Source organism: Sprattus sprattus (genome assembly GCF_963457725.1).
Source record: "Sprattus sprattus genome assembly, chromosome: 1".
Classification (NCBI taxonomy): Eukaryota; Metazoa; Chordata; class Actinopteri; order Clupeiformes; family Clupeidae; genus Sprattus; species Sprattus sprattus.
Window position 1 is genome coordinate 74124606 of NC_137920.1, and position 19429 is coordinate 74144034.

General features: G+C 40.0%; 1 protein-coding gene across 1 annotated transcript in view; it reads left to right on the forward strand.

Moving 5' to 3' along the window:
• opcml (opioid binding protein/cell adhesion molecule-like) overlaps positions 1–17223 on the forward strand; it is a gene marked incomplete at both ends in the record, with an annotated part of 71158 nt that extends 53935 nt beyond the window's left edge. Inside the window, 4 exons of the mRNA XM_080835074.1 lie at positions 15270–15413; positions 15608–15728; positions 16072–16223; positions 17120–17223. Coding sequence (XP_080691200.1) covers positions 15270–15413; positions 15608–15728; positions 16072–16223; positions 17120–17223 — 521 coding nt within the window. The remainder of the gene's footprint in view (positions 1–15269; positions 15414–15607; positions 15729–16071; positions 16224–17119) is intronic.
• Between the last annotated feature and the right edge of the window lie 2206 nt (positions 17224–19429).

The window sequence follows — 19429 nt, forward strand, 5'->3', positions numbered from 1 at the left end:
GTGCCCAATTTTAATTAATTGACTATGGTCAGTAACTCTGATCAACTTTGATTAACTTTGTCACAAAGCTACTGACTAAACGTATGGCCCACACAGGCCAAAGAGGTCTGCCGACCGGAGGCCACAGGGCCCTGTGAGGCGCCTCGGAGGGGGTGAAGGCGGGCAGACATGCCTACACAGAGCAGTGCCCTATTGCCCCCCGCGTGACCAAGCGCCACACCAGGGTTGATCCCAGAGAGGGAGCCAACCGTTCCATTGACGAGCACCACGTTCCCTAATGCTACGGAATGGGAATAGACCGAACGAAAAGAAATCCATGGAAAATGTGTCAATGGCAGAAGTACGTGTATTATTGACACAAAGGAAACATTCCGAGGTTGAATGAATTCTAAATCGGATTCTTTCAGAGTGTAATATGCAAGCTGCTCTGTACTCGGCACTCCGCCGAGAGGCACACTGAAGGTTTTAAATGTGGAAAGGTAGACATCATAGAGATAGTAGGATGAAAAGAGGCGGTATATACGTATGTTTTCTATACAACGATGAGCACGTCAATGAAAAGAAGGAGTGTTGGTGGGAGGGAAAGGGCTGAAAAGCTTTTGATCCTAAGCTTTGAAAAGATATAGGGGTTATGGTATACTTGAAGTGGAATGGTTCCTGCTCTCAAGGCAATTTGGAAAACATCACAGATAATTGTGATATCAACTATGGAGACTGGAATTTCTACATTCACCTCAGATTTCAATTGAGCCCATTCAAAGGTTTCATTTTGTCTTGTCAGTGTGACAAGGTTTGTTGTCTGTGACATTTTTATGTCAATGGAATGGTAGAATGGTAGGTTCAAGCATAGAAGACACAGGGGATTCAGTTAGGCAGTCATACACTGGAGACTTCTGGATACTGTTGGCATGGCATGAATCAGAGTGCCTTAAACATCTACAGAAGTGTTACATCCAGAGAATACTATGGATGTCAGGTGTTGTTCTCATAACGTGATTGTCAGCTTTAACAAAAAGGATTATCCATGATAGTCATAGCTTTAACTGTCTTCGCCAAGACATACATGTGGAGTTGGCTGTCGGTGCTGATTTGTGGCTAGTTTTTTTCCTTGAGTGGGTTCCTTTAAAAAAGGCTTTTGGTTTAGGTGTGCAGAAAATGCTTAAATTACTACCTCTTGCCATTCCACTCTAAGTTTACAATCGGCGACATCAGGTGTTTTACAGTTTTTGGCTTTGTTTAGCCGTGTTAAGTGTGGCCGTTCCTTTGAGAGGCTCACCAGGTGTAGAGCTCTGAATACCGAGCCACATGGTGAAAATTATGGTTTTGATTGGGCTGGTTTTCTTTCATTCTGCTAAGGTAATTTACACGTCAGAAGGGACATTTACTTTCTCGTAACTCTACTACCCTCTTTTTTACCTGTTCTCTGAAAGTACCCACCAGCATACTGCACACGTGCATTATGAACACAAACATTCACATACATACATACATACATACATACATACATACATACATACATACATACATACATACATACATACATACACACACACACACACACACACACACACACACACACACACACACACACACACACACACACACACACACACACACACACACATACATACAGAAAGGTGAACTCAGCTAGGAGGATTGAGCATACAGTGATACAAGCACACTACACACATGCATACTAAACACAAACACACACACACACACAAACACACAAACAGACACACACATACACATGTGCATACATGCTGTATATAGGCAGAGTTTGGGGGGTTCAGTTTGCATACCAGGACTAAATACCCCATGACAGGATTATAGTAAGATGACTTTACATGATTAAGACACATTAATTAGATGTGGTAATAAGCAAAGAACCGTGCTAGCTACTGAGAATCCATTCCTAATGAGGCAGTAGGCTAAAGACAGACCGCATATCTGTTGGCTTTCATAATAAGATTGAAATCAGTTTGTCTTAAGAACAACTTGAAGTTCAGTGAACAGTTTATAAAACAATTAAGTACGTCTCATCTTGTGACAGTCTCTATAGTTTAGAAGAGGTTCCATCTTGTCATTGTCTCGACCATGCAGCGTAAGAGATGAATTGAACCCCATTAGTTAAAGTTAAGTGGCCTGATATTGCCCACTAACAAAAAATATCTCTTGATGTGGGAGATGAACATCACAGTCAGAATAACAGTCATCTTCATATGTAAAGTATGGTGACACATATAAGAAATGGGTCTCCAGTTACTGGTGACTGTGAAGATGAAACATGATTGGTACACAAAGATTCTCTATTCATCCATGCCAATCAGCATCATCATATGCATGGGAGACGTGGATATCATGATGCGATGCCTTCTCCCACATCCAACATTATTGTATAAGACTAAACGCATTCAATTCAATTCAATTCAATTCAATTCAATTCAATTCAATTCAATTCAATTCAATTCAATTCAATTCAATTCAATTCAATTCAATTCAATTCAATTCAATTCAATTCAATTTTATTTGTATAGCGCCATAACAATACAATTGCCTCTAGGCGCTTAATTCAGCCTAAAGTGCTTTGAAAGGTTAGACCGTGGAATCAGTTTCACGTTTGGCCAGCCGCACACAGAGATTTGGAGGGAAAATGAGAGTACGGCACAAAGGGGGAGTTCAAGAGGACAGATCATTTTACACGAGGTGTCAGCGTCTTAGAGGCCTCGGTGCAATGTCCGTGCCCAATCTCTATTTTTTTTCCTTCTTCTTTTTTTTCTTCTTCTTCAGGTAGACAGAGACAGGTGTGAACGTTCTACTGGATGGGTTTCCTGCTCCGTGTTCATAAATCACTAGCAGTGCTAATTCAGCCTGAACTCCGATCATTAATAATGGAGGATAGCTGAGGCAGCCGCTGCCTGCATCTGTTTGCCTTTTTGGTGGGGTGGGTGGGGGGTCGGCGTGGCAACTGGGGGAACTGGGGCAGGGGTGGGGTGGGGTATGTCATCTTGGAGGCTCATCTCATCTGACATGATTGGCTCACTTGAGGCTTCTGCGTGGCATCACCCCCCTCCACGAACACGCACACACACACACAGACACACACACACACAGACACACACACACACACACACACACACACACACACACACACACACACACACACACACACACACACACACAAACACACACAAACACACACACACAAGCACACACACACACCCCTCGATAGCAGAGGAAGCTGCCCTAACCCCAGAGCTCGAGTGCCTCAGTGACTGAAGAAGCTCTTCATTACAGCTTAATAACATGTCATCTGATGCTATTCCTCAGAGGGCGCCTTTGACTACGTTTTAAACGTGGATAATTCATCACAGTGTGCCCTCTGTGAACTAAAAAGCTAGATGCTGCGGAGTGTTTTGAAGGTTCAGGGTTTTTCTTTCTTTACTGTTTTTTAAAGGGATAACGTATTCTGTGAGCCACTTATTCCGTTGTATAAAAAATAGGTCCCACTGCGTGGCTCGCACGATGATTCATTGAAGTGTCCAAAAATCTTATTAAACATAGAAATTGAAGTGCACCTCCTGCTGGAACTGTGCATTATGAAAATGCAGCTGAGTAGAAAAGAGGTTGGATTATTCCAACATGTGTTGCTGTTAGATCTTAGATAATCACAATATTGCATAGCCCCAAAACCATACACCTTCTTGCACTTCCATCTTAACTTTAAATTAATAGATCTACACTTGCAGCTACTTTTTCCATAAACAGAGTATTTTTACGGCATCCATTTCCCCTTGACTTTAACCTTGGGTAGAATCTCGCCTTTCTTATGTGTGTTTGTATGTGCATGCGTGTGTATATGTGTGTGTGTGTGTGAGGTGTAATTCCACCACTGGACTCAAAACTCGTGAGCTGATCTACTGGGTGTCAGATTTTCCATTCACACACACAGAGACACACACACACATCATCGTTTTGAAACTGTTTCTCTTGGAAGATAACTGAAGAGACAAATATATATATAATATCTGCCTTGGTCTTTCGATCCTTGGCATGTTGAATTAAAGATCTCCTTCAAAGGAGTGTGTAATGTCCTTTTAATTCACCGCCTTTAAGTTATTTAAAAAAAAAAAAAGCTTCTGCACCACCATAATGATTCATGTTTTAATAAGTGAAAGCGGTGAGAAGAGCAAATGAGGACTGGTGATATTCTGGTGTTTGGCACGAGCAGAGCACAGGGATGGTGTGTGGCAGTGAAACTGGAATAAGATGCAGAAACAGCTGGGCTCAGCCTGTCCCTTATTAATAATGCAGGGGCTAGTCTGAATCCTGAGCTAAGGTCCCATGAAAGCCTTCTGTGAGATGATACCATACTTTCCTTACTACTTGTATTGCAATTGATTAATGTATTTGGTGAATCAATAATATGATGGCTTTCAGCATTTTCATACATTTGTTTGCCAGTGTTGGAACATTGTTCTTGTTTCGTTCAGAGCATTTGGTTCTGAAAACTCAAGGGCAAATGGGGATTTCAGTGAAGTCGCTCATGTTGGGTTTGAGACGACTAAAGGCCTGGATTCATATGCACACCACACTCAAAACATCCATAAGGAGATAGGTTAACTCAATTACCAGGATTGAGCTGGATCATAAAGTATTAAACGATCACGGCCATGTCTGAGACTGCTAATGATGATATTTTGGAAAATATCGCCGCTCTGTACGTGATTGAGCAATGCTGATATTTTAACTGAAAAAAAATTGATTAAGTATTCATTAGAATTAAATACGGTCGCTCGAAATTGATCGGTCAGTGTTTTTTTGGAAAGTGCCTATGGCATTGATCTCAGTGCATGAGAGGGAATCTGTTTGAGATTTTCTGATTAAACTATGACATTTATAGAGGCGGTTAGCCACGATAGTTAAAAGTGGAACAAATTGTCTGATCAATATGCCCAGGCTGAAAAAAAAGAGTGTAAAAAGGGCGGTGGGTGTGCTGATATATCATTCTGAGTGCTGAACTGTGATCTGGACTATCGAATTTGCTGGGACCGCTCTCAGTTTTGACCTGTTCTTCGGGCACTTCCATTCAGGACATTTGTCAATTTTGCTGTCATTTATCAAGTTGCTGAGATGACCTTTTGACAGAAAAGTGGCAAAATTGGAGACGCGAGTGAAAGTTTCCGCTTTGAAACTGAAGGAGAAGATGAACTGGAGGCGCCTCTGAACTGGAGACGCCTCTTCAGCCAGCATTTGTCCCCATAAACCTGTGTGTCACAGGTCAGCTGAGTGAAACGCACAGGAAAAGGTTTATGCTCAATTATGAACCCATCTTGTGGTAATTGGGGCATTTAGAACTAAACTCTTTATTTTTTTGCACATAACCTTTTTTCTAGTTTGCTGAGAAAGCATTATTTTTATCATCATATATCAAAATGAATTGTCCCCATTCTGTCAATGTCTAGATGCAAGCCAAGAAAGTGGAAGTAGTTTCTTGGCTGAAAATATATTTCCTTTTTATAGTGAGAGGATGTGGGTCAAATGCTTGCATGAAGGCAAACAGACGTACTCTTTTAAAGTGGGGACACTGATGTTTACCTCATTTCTGATCTTACGGCATCTTATGGAATTTGTTTTGATTATGGTCTGTTAACAGTTTCTCTCCCCAAGTGCCATCATGGGAGTTATATTCTAAAAATTAGTGTTGTTATAGTAATTGTTATTCTTCTTCCTAGGATTATTATTATTAGTCTGATTGCTCAATCACGCACCATTGTGAAGCAATGCTGTTCCGCAATCACACTATTGCCCTTCTTAAGTTTTATCTCCTTCTTTGTTTGTATTGCATTGATTTTTGGTGCTTTTGAGATATCAACACCGCTCCACTTGTCCACAGTGTAATGGACACATGGGAGCTGTGAGCAGAACTCTACACAACACCACTTTGCACTGTAGCAGATGTGTACCTCTGAGGCGCTGTGTAGCCAAACCTCAAATGTGTTATTGTTGTTGTTGTTGTTGTTGGACTATGATCCTGATCAATTTTCTGAACTTTATGCGTAGGCTCGCCAATATAACATCAAATAAGTTGCATTGGGGAAATCGATTGAGTCGAGGGGGAGACAACCTTGTTACAGTAAATGCAGTCAGAAGACATTATGGTGGTAAAATAAACAAAAATCTAACTAGTAGGCTTCTGTGATGGCAAGTCCGGTGAAGGCTTCTGTGATGGCAAAAGGCCGGTGAAGGCTTCTGTGATGGCAAAAGGCAGGTGGAGGCTTCTGTGATGGCAAAAGGCCGGTGAAGGCTTCTGTGATGGCAAAAGGCCGTTGGAAAACTGTTGGGCTGCTGGGGGCAGAACTGGCTGTCTGCTTATCTTTGGTTGATTAGTGTTCTGGCAGTCTGATGGTGAGGGACAAACCAATGCCCCACCGTTTTGCCAAAACAATGTTTAAAAAAAAACATTTCTTCAGTCATTTATACTTTTTCAGTCATTCACCAACCCTTAACATTTATATATATATATACAGTATGTTAGATAGGGTTTGTAAGATAAGTCTTTGATTGACCATGTCATTGTTCACCTTGAGAGCTTTCTTGTACCATGAAAAAATGTTAAGGCTGTTTGGCAGCCTATTTATATATAATATCACATGGCAAAAAATACTCTAGCATTTCTTTTAACACACCACATAATAACAGTCTTGCTTTCCCATTTGTCGAATCAGTGTCACATAAGCTGTCAAATAAGCTAACAGTATGATTAGTGTTGTCACAGGCCCACGCTCATTCCCAGTTAAAATGAACCCCATTAGATCCATAATTTCATACACCATATTTTCTCTTCTCTAAAATTGTTTAAATGGTTTATTTGAAAGAGATAACAATTGAACCATGTTATATATTATAAAGCAGTATGTATTAGAAAGACTGTTTTGTCTAAACAGTTCAACTTTGCTTTGGCAATCAAATACAAATCAACTGGTGAGACAGTGAGACTATTTGTCCCTACCTTCATTTACACCCACTATTCAAGCAGACTCAGTTGTTGACTTTGAGGATTTCAAAGTAATCGAAGTATCATTGACTTTCTTTACATTTATAGCATGAGGATTGTAGTAGTAGTAGTAGTAGTAGTAGTAGTAGTAGTATAACTAAACTAAGTAGTATAACTAAACTAACTAAAGAAATAAAAACCAAGACGAGGTGTGCAGTTATTAAAAACATTCACACCGTGGTAGTCATGTTATGGTTGTAGTTGAACTCCACACCCTGGGGTCGTTTATTCCACATACACCACTATTTCTATGTAAACATCCAATTACCAAAAGATTTTTCACTTTCATGTTTTGCTCCCCAGATTAATTGTGTTTATAGAATGATGTACTTCCACATTAAGGGGTGTACCCTGTATTCCATTAGGGGTCCTGTTAATAATTCAGTTTTTGGTCGTTGTTTTTCCCAGTTCCAAACCAAACATAGTTACAGTTGCCTAGCCAACATCAGTGCTCATAGGACAAATACCAGACACGAAATCCAACAATTTTGCCTTGAGGCAAACAAATGAGAGAGATGTTAGTCTGTTAGGATGTTTTACACTGTCAATAAACAAACGCTATGACCAGATTCTAGCGTGTTAACAGACACGAGCACTATCTCTGTTCCTTTCATCCGTGGATTTAATACACTTAAGGACCATGCCAATGGAAACCAGCCTTATGGCTATAATTGGGTTCATTTACATTTTAATGTTCATGAATGTACACGGACAGTGATCAAATACATAAATGTATTGATTGATTGATTGATTGATCACATGCTAGCGTAGAACTAGTCATGTGTGGAAAAGGCCATAATACACGTTAATTAAAAGTTGAAGCTTAAAACTCTGCTTTTTTCCCCCACTATGTTTGTGATTGTCTCTGTACTTATATTTTGTCAGTTTATCAAAAAAAGATGACAACTAGTCGATAGGCCGTTGTAATAAGGTCAGTTCGCCCGGAAATACCTCATAGCTGGGACAGAATTCCTGCCCTTGGAATGTACACCTCACACCTCATGGATGTTGAGGATGGAATTTCACATTTATGAATGACATCATAATGACAAGATGTCCTTGGTAAGAGAAGTTCCACAAGAATGCGGAACACTATGCTATTCTTTTTTGAGTAACTGACTGAGCCATCGTCTCCGTATAGTTCTGAAATAGTTCCTGTTAGGATACCACATGCAGTATTGCTGTATAGATCTCGACACATTTGTTCAAATTGTGATGTGGTTGTAAAATAGGGCCGACTAAATGTTGTATTATTTGGATTTTCATGTAATACAATTGGCACCTTTGTATGTGGAACATATTTAATTTGGTGGAATTGGTAGAATTCTCGTTGAATGATAATACACTTTATTACAGGCTCAAGTCCCACATGGAAGAATGACAATACATATAATCAATAAATTACATATAAATGTATTACTGATACTCGTAAGGATCAGTTGTTTAATTGTTGAACAACTGTACAATCATTTATCTCTTTTTTTAGAGGGCATTCACGGCAGTCCATAGAATAGTCTAGAATTATCCCTTTTCACAGTAACCCAAGTGCAGATAGGAAGGTTGAATGAGGCCATTCACTTCTGCTCACAGTCTGCTCAGACCTTGTGATTTGATGTTCTCTGGCAGCGGTTCAAAATAGATTAGGACTGTGCACCGGCCTCCCGTTCCTGTTTTAGAGCGTGAGGGGGCACGAAAGCCTCCGTGTTGCCTCTAAATAAAGCCTGTCTTCAGCAAAAAATTGTCAATTTTTACACAAGAATCGTGTCAGCGAATTATGTGTTTCTGCTGTAAGAACGACATGTTTTATGAAAGCAGGTGAGCCTGTAAGCACCTACAGTATTGCAGACTGTCTTGAAACTGTATATTGTATGTATTGAGAGGCACTTGTCATGGTATATTCATAGAAACCTCATGGTGGATTTTCTATCCACTCAATCCACCTGCATGGATGGTCCCTTGTGTTGTGTGTGCCCGCTGTGTACAGTAAAATAGAGTCTTGCTTCACTGCCTGGACCCTGACAGGTGTCCTTGTCTCTCTACACGGATGACAGACCTTCTCAGGGCAAGCTGCTGCAGAGCCAATCTATCTCAATGTCAAATGCTGTCGTCGGGTTGCAATCAAGATTAAAAAACAGATTAAAACCACATTTTGAGAAATGTAGGACACCTGAAAAGAGGGGCACACAGAAACAAGAGGTTAGTCAGTATGTACTGGATGTTCTTGCTCAGAGTATAAGCACACTTATTCTCATTTGCAGTAATTCCCATGTTTGTATAAGGGCCAGACTAATATAGAGAGCTGGGGAGCCGTCTACGCTGTGCAGTTCAGTGAGTGATGTGCTGCAGGGACAGTGTATCTAGGGGGTTCACAAGGAAGGAGGTTTTGTAAAAGGAAAAAAGTGCATTTACACTAAACTGTGCCTAATTGAGTTGGTTATTTATAAGAACATGATAAACAATCAGTCTTAATGCTTGAAATAATGCTTTTCCCATAATTCCAGCATTCCTTCTTACAAGACATATAATGGTACCCAAAAAAATGACTGAGGATAATTCCATTGATCTAAAATAATAAAGAACTACTAAGAACTACTAAAAACGTCACTTTCATGTTTTGTTCCTCGGACTAATTGTGTTTATAGAATTATGTCCTTCCACATTAAGGGGTGTACCCTGTATTCCATTAGGGTCCTGTTAATAATTCACTTTTTGTTCGTTGTTTTTCCCAGTTCCAAACCAAACATAGTTACAGTTGCCTAGCCAACATCAGTGCTCATACCACAAATACCAGACATGAAATCTGGTAAAATAAAAAAGAACTACTAAGAACTACCAAAACGTCAAGGTTAAAGCATTGTGCATTTTTTCATCCACAGAGAGCTTGCAGTCTGAAAAAAGGCTTGGAGGTGTAAGTGAGCCACCTGATTAACTCAAATCCCTGGCATTGTGCTGGTCCCCAGCGGACCAGCTAATGACTGCTGGTCTCTCAGCTAAGCCGAGTGCAAAACCCGTAGCCATCAAGCCGTACTCTTGTGTTTTATGCACAATCAGTCCCCTTCTCCATGTTATTAAACCAGTCACATCCCCAATGAAGCCCGAACACAACACGTATTCCCAGTCTGTTCCACCTCTCCTGTTTCTTTCCATTACCAACTCTAAAGTGTGACTTTGGCAACCCCTGGGGCTTTCGCCGAGCCTCTGAATGGGGCCGCTGAGAGCACTTTGACGTAGGGGGGAATTATTTTTTACTCCTAGACGAAAGGCTGTGAGTTGCTGATGGAAATACAGTCATGCAGGGGTAATTTTAACAATCATTTTTAAAAGTCTTTGTCTGTTGGGTGTATTTTGAAAATCTCTGTTTAATCTATATTTGAGGTATTCTGACCCCCTATGCACTATGCAATTATCAGACTGGAAGGAAGTGCTCGTCAGATTTTTTTTGAAGTGCTGTGAGTTGTGATATAGCACCTCTAGACGGATTCACATCTTGCAGTTTACTGCACGTCATTGACAGCACTGGAAGAGCATTGCTTTCAATTATAACAGCTGACTCGGACCTCCTGTTGTGAAGGACAAAGTTTCTAGCTGGCATGGGGTAAACTGCACAGAGGACCAAGCTTCTTGATAGCAAACACAATTTGAGAGAAAGTACACTTTTGAATTTTTTGAATATGCCTTTTATTCAGAGATGGATTGATCACACAAATTGTAGACCACCAGTGCTTCAGGCACCACACCAACAACACTCGTAGCCAAAGTACATTATTAATAAGCCATTAGCTATAATAAATCACTGTGTAATTAGAGTGTTCAGTATTGTTTAGTGGGACCTTACCTCCATTTCAGCCGATCGTGGATGAAACACTATTCTTACAGCACGTGTACGTTATCCTGTCGGATGCCAATGGCTCTCTTCTATGCTAAAATGACAGACTACTGGCATCGGACAAAGACAGCTGCCAAATATGATGCCTATTATTCTCAGGAGCGAAAGTGAATTTCATTAAAATAATTGATTACCACTCAGCTAATAAATCTCCCATGGAATACCTCTCGATCATCTTGGACCAAATTCGTACCATGATAAGTCTGTTTTGTCTAAATTATTGACACATTGGTCCTTCTGTCAGTGTCTGTCTCCCTGTAGCTTCTGAGTTATTTGTGAATGTCTAGCATTACTTATGTATCCGGCCTCTTGAATATCCTGACTTATTTTTAAAGAACATTTTAATGTGTAAGTGGCAAGACAACCACCACAGTATACAGCACTACTGGGTAATATACATGGTAACACTTGAAATTCAAGTTCATTCTTTCTATGGTAATTGTTCATTGAACATCGCCTTAACAAAACCTAATCTCTTACCCTAACCTCAACCAAAAGTTGTAGTTTCAACAGAGTTTCAACACATAGTTTGTTTATAATCTGAACATCCAAATAAAGTGTGACCGCTCACTGCATTCAGTGATGGAACTGAAGGCTACTGCAAGCTTATACATGTATTTATTTTATAAATATAGTATATATATACTGTATATGAAAGCGTGTTTGGTTCTTTCACCTCAGTCTTTGATGGAGATCAGACATCAAAGACAGTAAAGTTCATTCAGGGAAAGTTCACATATTCCGGCATTATCTGCTCAAACTCACACCAGTAAGCATCCATTTAACACTGACAGTGCAAAATCAGTCATCCAGCAAAATGGCAATATCCTGAAAGAAGTTATTTACATCCACAGTATAAGAAAATATCTATCAAGGGAGAGATATTCTGTTTAAACTCTCTTTTCTTTTCATGGTGTGAGTAATATTGGATAGACTGCAAATACTGTATGGACAGTGATATACAGTACTACAAAACGTCTGTGTCCTTGTGCGCTTATGTGTGTGTGGCGTAAACATACTGTAGAAGTGTTGTAAATGGACAGCATGTAGTATATAGCGCTTTTCTACTCACAGAGCACTCAAAGCGCTTTACAGATGAATTCCTCAAACATCTACCCATTCACACACACCGATGATGGAGGCTATATCAGGTTCCAACCTGCACTTCAGGAGCAGTTGGGGGTTTAGTGTTTTTGTTCAAGGACACATAGGCACTTGGTGAGGAGAAGTCGTGACCGAACTAGCAACCTTCGGATTGCTGAAGGACTCCTCTACCTTCTGAACCACTATCCTAGTGTTGTTATTTTGCTGGTAAATATGACTGTCTAACAAAGAAAGCACTACTGTGAACACTGTCATAGATAGACAGTGAGGTAGTGGTTTTGTGTGAGTACTCTGGTGTTTTTCATTCAAAACACCCGACTGCCTATCACAACACAATGTGTTGACAAACATTAATAATGGTCAGTGGCTGATTATAAAATCATTAGCAGAGAGGAATCTCATTATATGAGTAATGCCATCCGTTAATTTGTTTCTTAATTCATTGTAAACCCTGAAGCGTGCTGTGCCAACACAGAGGACTAATCTTCTCAGTCTGCAGTAGGAGAATTCGTCATGCTGTCAATATGAAACACAACAGTTCGGGATTTTTCCAAGCATTTGCACAACCCTAGGTTGTACTCAAAAGACGCGGAATGACCCATTTAAATGTTGAGAATGGCCGACCTAGTTAAGTGCATTTCAAGGGCTCGTTTGATGAGGTAGAGGAAGTTGGTCTTGTTTCAGTGTCCTTCAGTCGCTTTTAAAGGTCTGAGCATTTTTAGAATAATTGGAGTTGAATAGCAAAACCCTCAGTGGCATCTCTCTATACATTGGTCAAGCAAGCACACTTTCACATCTCACATACATGCATTTTTATGGCTTTGTTTCTATTCTACAAATGTGTGATTTACTGTCTTTGGCAGACAACCAAGAAATGCACCTACCAGTGCCAAAAACATCACAATATTGAGAAATGCTATGAGATCATGTAGTCATTATTCGGAATCAGGTTCTGATTTATAAGATCAGGTTCTATCTCCCCACAAGTTTTCCACTCCTCTGCATTGCGATCAAACCTGTTTGGGAACCACTGGCACTATAAGTACATACAAAAAGGGTCTAACTGTTGCAAATGCCATCAGTTCCTATATGTGGAGTGGGTTAACTTTTAACGTCCGTTTGCATGAACAAATTAACACTTCCTTTTACACATGCTATTAACACGTTTGCGTGAACACATTTACACTTCCGCTTACACATGCTATTAACACGTTTGCGTGGACACATTTACACTTCCGTTTACACACGCTTCTAACACGTCCGCACGCCAATCTGGACCGTCCTCCAGAGGGCCACTCATGTTCCCGTCTAAATGTGGATGTGGTGTTTCTCACACACCTGATTGTGCACTGTCTGCAGACTCGTGGTCTCTTCTCATCATTGATCCGTTCCCCCCAGTCAGATTGAAGACGTGTGGCGCGTGGCATAAAGCAGCTCCCACATGTGTATTCCTGGTATGCACTTATAGAAGGGCCCCCGAGCTCTTCGGGGAGCCTACTTTGAGTGCTATATAACGGGGAGCGGCTGTTTCAATCTTGATCTAACGAGTGCGTTACCTCTCCGACAGCAAGCTGTGGGAAGTTGTGATTTATTTCCCATCATGTGTTCTCCCCCTCAATAACTTCCTTCCTATTGCAATAATCTTTCCACAGCATGGGCAAATCGCCTCATTATGAGCCATGGATTAGCTGCTGGGTGTAATGGCTATGCTTGTAACTCTCTCTTACTATTTTCATCTGTGAGATAAAAATACCCCCCAGCCCCCCTCCCACATACCAAAAAAAAAAATTAGGATGCAGCCAGGGTTATTAAACCAATATTTGCTCCATGCTGGTCGGTTGTAATTGGTTTGTGTGGTGCACAATTAAAATGGTGGAAATGACTCTGCGAAATGGGCATTTGAGAGAAAAAACTCATGTCTCAATTTCACTGGTGTCTGAGGGGGGGAAAGGCTTTAAAAATAACACCATTAGGTACCACTGTTATTGCAATACTCCTTAACATGAACATAACATGGGTCATACATTTTCCGCTCAGGACCAAAGCCTGTAAATCAATGTATAGTGCTGCTCATAAAAGGGTTGTGTCTTTGAAGGTATTAATAAATGTAGGGCTGAACATTCCAGCTACCTTATGGGCAGGAAGCAACAGACTATTTTACACTGCTTGGACAATTACAGACAATTACAGTCCTTTCAAAGCAACTATGCTAACTTGGTTAGCAGCATCTACGCATGCATGACATACAGTATGTAATGTGACATGACACAAAATAACAAAATGGTGAGAACTCTGCCATCAACACTAGTGGCTGAGCACATATGCCAGATATTAGTTGTATTATTTATTTTATTTGATAAGCAGTATTTGCAGTACTTGCTATTTGAGTTTATTCTCCAAACCCAAGCCTGGCCACAGTGTCCTGGTAATATGCTAATCATGACCATCGTTAAAATGAAGGCAAAGAGACAAAAATGACATTTTGTCGACACACACTGTGGTGTCAGAAACACTAAGACCACGTTCCAACCATCAGCTCTCTTTCCTTTCATTTTGCCTTCATTTTTGGTGTTCCCAATCCGTACATTGCACATTTCCCATTTCCCTCTTGATCTGTCTTTTATTTGTTTATAAAGCCTAAGTGGGAAAACCTGCCTAATTATCTCATGTCACTTTTAAAATTAAAATCCATCTGTCATAACACACGGTCACAAAGCCCGTCATCTCTCTTGAAATCCCCCTTACAAAAACTAATATAGGTAAAACAGCTTTTAAGTTTTTTGCTTCCCATAAATGGAACACTATTCATGTGGATTTGAAACTAACAAAGTTTTAGTCTGTCAGCCAATTAAAGAGCCTTTAAGATGCTAAGGATGTGCCTCAATGCTGTTGTTTTAAATGATTCTCTCTTTTTTTAATACTTAATTTTTTTATACGTTTTATTTATTTATTTATTTTGTCTGTTACTTATGGTTTGTTTATTTATTGTTCTTCTGTATTCTGTAGCCTCAGTCAGGGCATTGCTGCAAAAGAGCCCTGTGCTCAGTCAATTCTCCCTGAATAAAAAATGATGAAGGATGATCTCTCCTGACTGAGAGGCTAAAGTTTAAGTATGCAGATGCCACATGAACCAAAAGTTGTCCTCTTGGATGAGTGACTCGATCCTGTGCAATGGTTAGAGTTTTTGAAGATGCACATTTCTCTTTTCCGTCTCTCCAACAGGTGTTCCTACAAGTCGGTTTCTTACTGAGGGGGAGTACGTGGAGATCACAGCCATTACCAAAGAACAGTCTGGAGTGTACGAATGCATGTCAACAAACTACGTCTCAGCCCCCGATGTGAAGATTGTTCGTGTCACCGTAAACTGTAAGCTGTACTTCAGATTCAGTATTGAAAGTCTTTCAAATCTTTTCACTTAAAAAAAAATTTGATAGATGTCTGTTTTGACTGTATTTCCTGCATATTGCTTGTGTCAGCTGAAGATTAAAAAAAAAATAGCCACTGTGTTGATCTTAATGAATGTGAAACTGTACAAGTGTCTTTTTCTTTGTAATCTGCAGATCCCCCTGTCATTTCAAGAGCGAGGAATTCATTAATTGGGGTTGGTCAGAGAGGCATGCTACAGTGTGAAGCCTCCGCCGTTCCCTTGGCGGACTTTGAATGGTATAAGGAGGACAGAAAGTAAGTGTATACGTTCACACCTTACGCAAATCGCTACCTCAGAATAATAAAGTTCTATCTGCATTCAGGTCAGTTTTGAGATATTGAGGTTTAAAGTTTTAGCATTGCATTTACCAAAACTGACAAATGGGGCACATTTTTCAGAATAAAACACTCAATTTTTTTTTTTTTTTTTTTAACACCTTAAATAATGTTCATAAATTCTGCCAGAATAGGAATATGTGAATAACTCAATTTTGACAAAAATGTCAGATAGAACCTTATTATTCTAGGGTAGCGAAATACTGTACAATTAACTTTGTTAGCTTATTTTGTCTCTCGTCTGCGTTTGCTTGTTTCATAGACTCCTGAACGGGCCAAATGGAGTGAAGATTGAAAACAAAGGCAAACAGTCCATGCTCTCTTTTTTCAACGTGTCTGAAGAGGACTATGGAAACTACACGTGTGTTGCCATGAATATTATGGGCATTACGAACGCAAGCATCATCTTATATGGTAAGATTTTGGTAGCACTTGACACTATCCCTCTGTGGTAAGACTGGCATAACCATGGCACTTGTCTGTCTAATGTGACTATAATCAGTTATTTGTTTTTACAAACGTGATATCTAAAAAGTGAAATTTCTGAAATGACGAATGAAAATGCATGCTATTTGCCATAACATGTTTATAACTGGTTTATGACAGCTGTATGACTAGGGGTTTTGTAAGATGTTCCATAAGAATCCATTAACACAATACTACACACATTAAGCTAAATTCTGCACCCACAGTGTAAACTGTAGAGTGTGTGTGTGTGTGTGTGTGTGTGTGGGAGGGGGGGGGGGTAATGACTGAGTTATTGCAAATCACATTACAGCACCAGAATGCACCCCAGACCCCTCTGACACTTTGATCGTCAGTCGAATCAACCCTTCATGATAATGCGCTCAGATTTCTCATTGCCAGGCTTGTTTTGCAGTCCTGAAGAGCTAGTATCATCTATAATAAGTTGCAGTCATGTTTTTAGATCAGAAACGAATCACTTATTTTTTGTTTGGGGCTGTCTGGGTTCTGGAGTGCAGTTTGGAATATGAGCCAAGACAGTCTCAAAGTTCCGCAGTCATTTTAACATTCTATTTATAATATAACTATAAAATACATTTCTGAGGTGGAAATACAAAGAATAATGATTGCAAATGTAAGTCATAATTCAGACGATCTTAACCACTGTGTGTCAGACTTTTTTTTTCTCTTATTTGATGAAAGTTGTGTTTGTTTGCTGGTCCCAGTGTTATTGTGTCTACTGTCTTTGTGTTTGAAAATCTCAATAAATATACATTTAACAAGAAAAGAAGGGGAACAAAAAGAACCCAGGTCCTGCTAGTGACAGTTTTGTGTTATCTCCTCAGGCCCTGGAATGCGTGACATGATCGACATCAACAGCGCGGTCTCTCACCTACCGTCTTACCTCCTGCTCATGACCCTCGTCACAGCGTATTTCCTCAAGTTTTGATGTAAAAGCAGCCCCGCCCCCTGAGTGTCTGTCTGTCCAATGGCATAGCAGACCTACGTTCTATGAAAAAAAAAATTACGCAAGCTCCAACTTTACTGTTTTAAAACTTTCAGTTCGGACTGTAAGATTTAAGTGGAAGGCATCGAAATGTAAAACCAAAATGATATTGGAGTCAGTGTTTGTTTGTGTTGATTACACTTAAAAAAAAAAATGAGATACGATAAGCAAAAAGTACTGTTGTGAATAGTTGACTGGTTTTGCCCAATATTGAGGTGTATATTGAGATTGCTGGTGTGTTATGTTCCGTTTCAGTCTGTAAAATACTGTGTTTTTTTCTCTGTAATGAAGGAAATAATGCAATGTGATTGTTAAATTACTGTATTTTTACAGTTGTATGCAACAAAATAATATCACTGGGTTGAAGTATTATAACATCTACTCTTACAGTATGTTAATCTTAGTCCTGCAGACTGAGGGCAGTCTCAGCTCCAATACTCTGTTCAACCAATCTGAACTATGGCAGTGAACTGTATGAATGATAGCTATTTTGTAAACCACTCAATTACTATGCCAAGGTTAAAATAACCCAGCCTGGCTTCATGGACCTCTATGTGTGTGTGTGTGTGTGTGTGTGTGTGTGTGTGTGTGTGTGTGTGTGTGTGTGTGTGTGTGTGTGTGTGTGTGTGTGTGTGAGGACAAACATGAGGAGTCATTTTCCAAGAGTCTAGGCCAGTATCTTAGGTGAGTGTGGCTTTTCCCCCCCCCCCCCCCCCCCGAGCCAACTCTCTTCCAGTCCTAGCGGCTGTGAAGGTGTTGGGTTGGTTACATGGCACAAGAAAACACATTTGATCAATGAGGAAGAACGGAGGAAAAAAAAAACATGTGGTCCACTAAGAATAAACAAATATCATCCCAATGAATGCTTCCTCTAGTATTATTGGCGTGTTTTAAATGCATGGAAGGCACGCTTCACCACCAAGCCAAGAGTTTGCTGACTGCATTGAAAAACAAAATGTCAAGGCATCTAAACAAGGAGAAACAAGACAGGGAAACAAAACATTGCAGCAGCGGAACATAAACAATACACCTCCAACTAAAGCAGATCGAACCCCAGGGGTTCGTTGAGCCACTCTCAGGGGTTCGGCAGGGGTCAAGACACACACAGTATAGCCCGGTTCACACTAGCAATGTCGGGCCATTTTTATACATACCTACGTTTTGAAGAAATCATATTTTATTTTTCAAATTACGAAGGGTTCGGCGAATGCACTGGTGAAGCTTGCAGGGTTCAGTACCTCCAAAGGGAACTAAAGGGTCTGGTTCACCCATGGAGCAGTTGTGCTTTACTTCCCATCAACAGAGTGAACAGAAGCCTAGAACAGAGACTATCAAATGCTAAGACCTCTTTTTTTGTTGTCTTCAAATATTTTTGAAAATCTTTATAACTGATTTAAAAACAGGAATTGTTCAATATGTGTCAGTCAAGTTTTCCTGGCCTTGCAGTGATCATTGCTTACAGGCGTTATCGCTACAAAACAGGAAACACTTCAAATACACTTACATTTCACTTTTTCGCCCCCTGAAACCTTGCAAAAGCCCTTCCATTATATTAGGGGACTCTTAATTTGCTTACATTCGCCTTTAATTTTACCTTGAATGTAGCCAAGCCTTTAGTTACTCCTTTAAAAATGTCCTGACGTTTTTTCCTGAGTTCATCAAACCTCAAGGGATTATTAGGAGTTAAGTGTTCACAGATTGAAGGCCATCTCTTGATTATTTTAAACCTTAATTATACCTCAAAATGTTAAATGAAATGTTTATTTCAAAGCCCTACTCAAATAGTCTGTTTTGACTATGCTTAGCATTCTTAGTGTGAACACTTTTTGTGTGTGTGTATATATATATACGTATATGCAAACATAAGTAGAACACTAGTTTAGAGTATGGTTGGATCGGCTTTGTCAAAACAAGACACCAGTTATCCCTTTTATCAGTGACAACTCGATCCGTTGGTGGTATTTGCAGAGTTTCTGCATGCTATTTCAATAGTTAGCTATCTAGTGTTAGTCCAAAACCCCTCAATAGCTACTTTAAAAAGAGCAATGTTTCGTGTGTCTTGCTTATACAATTAAAAGTGGAGCTGTAAACGACTGAGATAAGAATGCAGTGACTGTGTCTGTAAACAGTTCAACGCAGAGGCACTATT